This window comes from Rhinopithecus bieti, unplaced genomic scaffold, assembly GCF_001698545.2.
Source record: "Rhinopithecus bieti isolate Rb0 unplaced genomic scaffold, ASM169854v2 scaffold_12070, whole genome shotgun sequence".
Taxonomy (NCBI): domain Eukaryota; kingdom Metazoa; phylum Chordata; class Mammalia; order Primates; family Cercopithecidae; genus Rhinopithecus; species Rhinopithecus bieti.
Window position 1 is genome coordinate 1,133,615 of NW_016807449.1, and position 7,605 is coordinate 1,141,219.

Consider the following 7,605-nt stretch of genomic DNA (forward strand, 5'->3'; position numbering starts at 1 on the left):
GCTCACTGCAAGCTCCGCCTCCCGGGTTCACGCCATTCTCCTGTCTCAGCCTCCCGAGTAGCTGGGACTACAGGCGCCCGCCTCGTCGCCCGGCTAGTTTTTTGTATTTTTTAGTAGAGACGGGGTTTCACCGTATTAGCCAGGATGGTCTCGATCTCCTGACCTCATGATCCGCCCGTCTCGGCCTCCCAAAGTGCTGGGATTACAGGCTTGAGCCACCGCGCCCGGCCCTCCCTTACTTTCTTAATAACTGCATGGCTGTAGGTAAGTGACTCTACTTCTGGACCTCAGTCTCCTCATCTGGAAAATGGGGATAATAAAAGGGATGCTTCATCGAGCAGATGAAAGGCTTAAATGATGCAACACCCAGGAAGCACTTAGAACAATGCTGGGCACGCAGTGGTCATTCACTCAATGCTGGGATTCGCTTACTGGGCACCCATTGTGGTCTAGGCAGCACGTGAGGCCCTTTGCACATCTCAATGATTACTCACAGTGACCCTTTGTGGAACATATAATCCCCATTTTCAACAGAGGAAACTGAGGCTGAGAAGGGTGAAGTGACCTGTCCAAGGTCACACAGCTAGAAAGCAGCAGGGTTCTGGGAACGAGGGAACATTATGAGTGCCGTTGCCTGGATGAGGAAACGCTGACGAGAGGGGGCATGTGCTGAGTGATTACAACCACGGTTGCACCTGCTGAGCCCCAGGGCAGGGCCTGGCTCCTCACGTGCAGGATGTCCAGGTGACAGTCATGAGGGATAAGGCCGAGAGAGCAGCAGTCACTTGCCCAGAGGCTCGATGGTAGCAGAGGCAGAATTGAATCCTGCGTCGTCTAGTACAGCACTGTAGTTTGGGGGTCCTCATGACCACCGTCAGCTTCAATGATTTGCTAGAATCATTGACTCACAGAACTCAGGAAGCTGTTTTTGTTTGTCTGTTTTTGAGATAGAGTTTCACTCTTGTTGCCCAGGCTGGAGTGTAATGGTGGGATCTCGGCTCACTGCATCCTCCGCCTCCCAGATTCAACTGATTCTTCTGCCTCAGCCTCCCGAGTAGCTGGGATTACAGGTGCCTGCCACCACACCCATCTAATTTTTTTTTTGTATTTTTGGTAGAGACAGGGTTTCATCATGTTGGCCAGGCTGGTCTCGAACTCCTGACCTCAAGTAATCCACCTGCCTCAGCCTCCCAAAGTGCTGGGATTACAGGCATAAGCCACTGTGCCTGGCCAGAAACTGTTATACTCATGGTTATGATTTATTACAGTGAAACGATACAGACTGAAGTCAGTAAGGGAAGAGGCACCCAGGGCAGAATCCAGGACAGAGCAGGTGTGAGCTTCCAGTCATCCTCTCCCAGTGGAGTGACATGGACAGTGCTTAATTTTCCCTGCAATGACGTGTGACAGCATGCACAGTCTATTACGAACCAGGGAAACTCACCTGGGCCTTGATGTGCAAGGTTTTTATTGGGGGCCAGTCCCATATACATGGCTGATTGCTGGTGTGGCTGACTTCAGTCTCCAGCTCCTCCAGAGGTTGAGCCGGAGGCCTCCAGCATACATCACAGTGTTAGCATAGACTATGCCGCATGATCCAAGGCTCCAGGTAAACAAAGACACTCTAATCAGGCAGGACATTCCCTGGACTTAGAGGTTCCCTCCCAGGAGCTGATCAAGGGCCAAACCTTTCTTTGGACAAGGTGAATCTTCTGCTGCACAACTACACCACCTCTCCACGCCCAAATAGCTCCCCAGTCTGTGCAGACAGGAATGGCGAACCTGTCAGGGTGTGTGGGATCCATGTTCTCAGTTGAACAGGGTCTGAATCAGGCTGGCAATAGGGGAAAGCATCTGTTTAATTTTTCTCCATAGTGACCCTGTTTTCTCAACTCACCCTGTGTTCAGGAGGCTGGTAAAGTCCTTGCCTCTGGTTTCTAACAGGCCTCCCAGAATGCTCAGTGAGTGTTGGTCACTTAAAAAGGAGCACTCTGGGCCGGGTGCGGTGGCTCACACCTGTAATCTCAGCACTTTGGGGGGCTGAGGTGGGTGGATCACAAGGTCAGGAGATTGAGACCATCCTGGCTAACACGGGTGAAACCCCATCTCTACTAAAAACACAAAAACAAAAAATTAGCCGGGCATGGTGGCGGGCACCTTAGTCCCAGCTATCGGGAGGCTGAGGGAGGAGAATGGCAGGAACCCAGGGGGTGGAGCTTGCAGTGAGCCGAGATCGCACCACTGCACTCCAGCCTGGGTGACACAGCGAGACTCTGTCTCAAAAAAAAAAAAAAAAAAGGAGCAGTCTGGCCAGGCATGGTGGTGCATGCCTGTAATCCCAGTACTTTGGGAAGCTGAGGTGGATGGATCTGAGGCCAGGAGTTCGAGACCAGCCTGGCCAACATAACAAAACCCCGTCTATTCCAAAAATACAAAAATTAGCCAGGCATGGTGGTGCCCACCTGTTGTCCCAGCTACTCAGGAGGCTGAGGCACAAGAAGTGCTTGAACCTCGGAAGTGGAGGCTGCAGTGAACCGAGATCACACCACCGCACTCCAGCCTGGACGACAGAGCAAGACTCTGCCTCCAAAAAAATAAAATAAATACATACATAAATAAAGCACCCTAAGAGGGAGGGGAGAAGGAAACCCAGAGTTCTGCCAGTGGCTGGTATATGTCCCTGCAGGGCCACTTCCTCTCTCTCAGAGCCTGTTTTCTTATATGTAAAATGGGATACGTCATTTCAAAGTTATATAATGTCATAAGGTTTAATGTCACACACCACTATAGATTCACTGAGCAGTACAGGACAAGAAGGCATCCCCTTCCTGCTGTGTGTCCCCTAATGTAACTGGACACAGCCGTTCCACTCAGCTGTCCTTGCTGGCAATGGCCTTCCTACCTGCTTCCCCACCATAACCCACTGTCTGTTTGGAGTAGGGATTTTCCCTTTCACTTTGCCAACACCCAGAAGTCCATTTCAAAACGAATTCCCATTCCTTGAAGGTCATTTCTGAAAAACCCCACTTCTTGTACCAATTACTGAGGAAGCCCAAAAGCTTTGGTTGTAAGAACAATTCTGTACTTGGATTTCTCTGCAAGGCATATCAGCACATATGTGGCATTCAGATTGTGTTAGCTATGGTGTTGATGGTGTTGGACACACATGGTGGCAGCAATAGGATTTATTATTCTAATAAAAATTCACATTTGAACTACCATTTATTGGGAAGCATTGAGGTGTGACAGCATCATGGTGAAGACCATGGGCTTTGAAGCCAGGCTTCCGAGGCTTAAATCCTGACTCTACCACCTACCAGCTATGAACTTTGAGCAGATGATTACAGTTACACTAATCTCAGTTTTCTTTTGTGGAAAACAGGGATAAATATGTTGCTAACCTCATGTAGTGCCTGGCAGGCTTAAATAACCTGACCCCTATAAAGTACTGAGATATCTGGTATGTAATCATCCCTCAAGATATGTTTGTTATTATCTTCCACATGTGATTTACCTTCTGCATTCCTTCAGACTACTATAAGAGAGAAGAACTGATTTTTCCTACTTGGGAAATGGGAAGTGTAAGGTTCAGAGTGGTTAAGATACGTTCCCAAGGCCACACAGCAAGCGTGATTTAAACCCTGACCTGCCTAACTGTGTCATGAAACTCTATCTCAAAAACAAACAAACAGACAAACAAAAACAGTTTCCTGAGTTCTGTGAGTCAATGATTCTAGCAAATCAGTGCAGGACCTTGGTGCTACCTCACATGTTGTGTTCTCTTATAGAGAGGCAGCAAAGTCTAGTGATTAAGAGAATAAAATCTGGAGACAGACTGCTGGATTCAAATCTCAGATCTGTCATTTGTTACTTGTAAAACTTTAAACAAATCACTGAATCTCTCTGTGTCTCAGTTTCCTCATCTTTAAAATGATTATGTAGAAATACTGGGCTGGGTACAGTGGCCACATCTGTAATCACAGCACTTTGGGAGGCCGAGGTGGGAAGATTGCTTGAGGCCAGGAGTTCGAGACCAGCCTGGGCAACATAGCAAGACCTCATCTCTACAAAAAAAATTTAAAAGTTAGCCAGGTGTGATAGCAAGTACCTGTAGTCCCAGCCTCTTGGGAGGCTGAGGTGAGAGGATTGCTTGAGCCCAGGAGTTCGAGGCTGCAGTGAGCTATGATCATGCCACTGCACTCCAGCCTGAGTAACAGAGATTCCATCTCTTAAAAAAAAAAAAAAATACAATACTTACCTTGTAGAGTTGTAGAACATATATTAAGTAATACGTGCAAAGTGCCTGGCACTTGCGATTGCATGGACGATTGCATGGCAAATATGAAGGGTTAACTCTTCGGGGACAGCAGAGGGAGGAGGTACTGTGACCCCATCCTGACCCCTACCTCTGTCCTCATTCTCTCCAGACATCTCCGTGAGCCTGCTGTCGGTCATCGTGACTTTCTGTGGCATTGTCCTTCTGGGTGTCTCTCTCTTCGTGTCCTGGAAGTTGTGCTGGGTGCCCTGGCGAGACAAGGGAGGCTCGGCAGTAGGTGGTGGCCCCCTGCGCAAAGACCTGGGCCCTGGTGTCGGGCTGGCAGGCCTGGTAGGCGGCGGCGGGCACCACCTGGGTGCTGGCCTGGGTGGCCATCCTCTGCTGGGCGGCCCACACCACCATGCCCACACCACCCACCATCCACCCTTTGCTGAGCTGCTGGAGCCAGGCAGCCTGGGGGGTTCTGACACCCCTGAGCCCTCCTACTTGGACATGGACTCGTATCCAGAGGCTGCAGCAGCTGCAGTGGCCGCTGGGGTCAAACCGAGCCAAACATCCCCTGAGCTGCCCTCCGAGGGGGGAGCAGGCTCTGGGTTGCTCCTGCTGCCCCCCAGTGGTGGGGGCTTGCCCAGTGCCCAGTCACATCAGCAGGTCACAAGCCTGGCACCCACCACCAGGTGAGAGAGGATACTGGGCTGGGGGTCCACTCTGAACTTCTGCTCCTCCTCTGTGTCTCTTTCCCATCTATGGTTCTTATGAGTTCGGGATTTGGAGGGGAATCGGGGTATTGACTCTTGGATCTTAGGGAAAGAGGAGGGTGGGGCCCTAGACTCCTGGGTCTGAGGGAGGTTGGAGCTATGGGGTCTAGACCCCTTGGACCCGAAGGAGTAGGGGACTGGGGGCCTGAATTCCTCGGTCCAGAGGGAAGAGACTGGGGACAGGACTTCAGGACAGGAAAGTAGAGGAGAATGAGGTTGGATCCCCAAGTCCCTGTGGCACAAGGCAATTCACTCCCTTTCACTCTAAGCCAGGACTGGTAGTGGGACCCGGAGTTCCGTCCTTCATTATTCCTCAATATACCTGTAAATGTATATTGAGCACTAACATAAACTAGGCCTGAGCGGGGTGTTAGGAAAACACCGGACTCTGCCCTCCTGTTCCTCACAGTGCAGGGGAGGCGGCCCCCAGACTGGCTGTCCTGGTGTAGCTGGGCTGGTGAGGCAGGAAAGCGGCTCAGGGGACCACAGCTGGGAGAAGGCTGGAAGCTTCCTGGAGGTGGAGGTGTCTCAGCTGAGACCCGCAGGCTGAGGGAGAGTTAGTCAGGCAAAGAGGCAGGGCTGTGACCTGGGCATTCCAGGTGAAGGGAGCGGCCCAGGCAAAGACAAGAGGAGAACGAGATCATAGTGCATTGTGGGGACAGCCCACACCAAGGGGACAGCCAGGGCACCATGCCTTAGTCACCAAGGCATGAGAATAAGTTTGAAAAAAAGAAAACTTCAGGCCGGGCACGGTGGCTCATGCCTGTAATCCCAGCACTTTGGGAGGCCAAGGTGGCTAGATCACTTGAGGTCAGGAGTTTGACACCAGCCTGGCCAATATGGTGAAACCCCGTCTCTACTAAAAATACAAAAAATAATAATAGCTGGGCGTGGTGGTATGTGTCTGGAATCCCAGCTACTCAGGAGGCTGAGACAGGAGAATCTCTTGAACCCGGGAGCCAAGATTGCACACTCTACTCCAGCCTGGGCGGCAGAGCGAGACTCCATCTCAAAAAAAAAAAAAAGAAAAGAAAAGAAAAAAAGAAAACTTGAGAGATGTGGCTACGCACACCAGACCACACGGGGCTTTGAGTGCCAGGCTGAGGCTCTGGGACTTTGTCCTGAGGGCACTGAAGAGCCATGGGAGGGCTGTGAGCAGGGGAGGGGCAGAGTCAGCTCTGGGTGTAGAAGGAACCCTGTGGGGCCACATGGGGTGGGCTGGAGGGGGACACTGGAGGCTGAGAGTTCAGGAGAGCACAAGGCCTGACTGTGACCAGGACAGTGGGCATAGAGAGGAGAGACGGCTGGGGAGATTAAGAGAAGGGCAGAAGAGGGTTCAAGGAAGGTCTGTGTTATGTGGGGTGTCGGGGGTCCATGGAGAAGCATCCTTGGTCACCAGCTTGAGGTCCAAAGGAGGTTACTGAAAGCTGGTGCATTCACAGGTATGGGCTGGAGCTAGCTTTGAAATGGGGAGAATGAGACTGGGTGCGGTGGCTCATGCCTGTAATCCCAGCACTTTGGGAGGCCGAGGCAGGCAGATCATCTGAGGTCAGGAGTTTGAGACCAGCCTGACCAACATGGTGGAACTCCGTCTCTGCTAAAAATATAAAAATTAGCCAGGTATGGTGGCACACACCTGTACTCCCAGTTACTCTGGAGGCTGAGGCAGGAGAACTGCTTGAACCTGGGAGGCAGAGATTGCAGTGAGCTGAGATCATGCCTTTGCACTCCAGCCTGGGCGAGAAGAGCAAAACTCTGTCTCAAAAAAGAAGGAAAGAAGGAAAGAAAGAAGAAAGGGAGGGAGGGAGGGAATGCCCCCAGATATCAATGGGGAAACTGAGGCTCAGAGAGCCCAGTGGCTCCCTCAAGCTCACACAGTGATCAAAGGAGGGGACTTGTGGCCACCTGGCTGGGGGACAGAGGGAAAGGCAGGAAGGAATCTCTCAGGTCTCTGCATGCAAAGATCAGAGTCACTGACCTCACCTTGGTCTCCCCACCCCTACAGGTACCCAGCCCTGCCCCGACCCCTCACCCAGCAGACTCTGACCTCCCAGCCGGACCCCAACAGTGAGGAGCGGCCACCCGCCCTGCCCTTACCCCTGCCTGGCGGCGAGGAAAAAGCCAAACTCATTGGGCAGATTAAGCCCGAGCTGTACCAGGGGACTGGCCCTGGTGGCCGGCGGGGCGGGGGCGCCCCAGGCTCCGGAGAAGCAGGCACAGGGGCACCCTGTGGCCGCATCAGCTTCGCCCTGCGGTACCTCTATGGCTCAGACCAGCTGGTGGTGAGGATCCTGCAGGCCCTGGACCTCCCTGCCAAGGACTCCAACGGCTTCTCAGATCCCTACGTCAAGATCTACCTGCTGCCTGACCGCAAGAAAAAATTTCAGACCAAGGTCCGGAGCAGCAGGCTGGACACTGGGGTCCCACAGAGAGGGAGCTAGGAGTCTGGACTCCTGGGTCTGAGGGAGGAGGGGCTGGGGTCTGGACTACTGGGTCTGAGGGAGGAGGGGCTGGGGTCCTGGACTCCTGGGTCTGAGGAAGCAGCAGCTGGGGGCCTGGACTCCTGGGTTT

General features: G+C 52.5%; 1 protein-coding gene across 5 annotated transcripts in view; it reads left to right on the top strand.

Annotated features, from left to right (window-relative positions):
- Positions 1-7,605, top strand: part of SYT3 (synaptotagmin 3) — a 20,787-nt gene that overhangs the window by 3,480 nt on the left and 9,702 nt on the right. For all 5 annotated transcript variants that reach the window (XM_017882247.1, XM_017882248.1, XM_017882251.1 and 2 more), the window contains 2 exons: positions 4,428-4,953; positions 7,040-7,427. In XM_017882247.1, the coding sequence (XP_017737736.1) occupies positions 4,428-4,953; positions 7,040-7,427 (914 nt within the window). The remainder of the gene's footprint in view (positions 1-4,427; positions 4,954-7,039; positions 7,428-7,605) is intronic.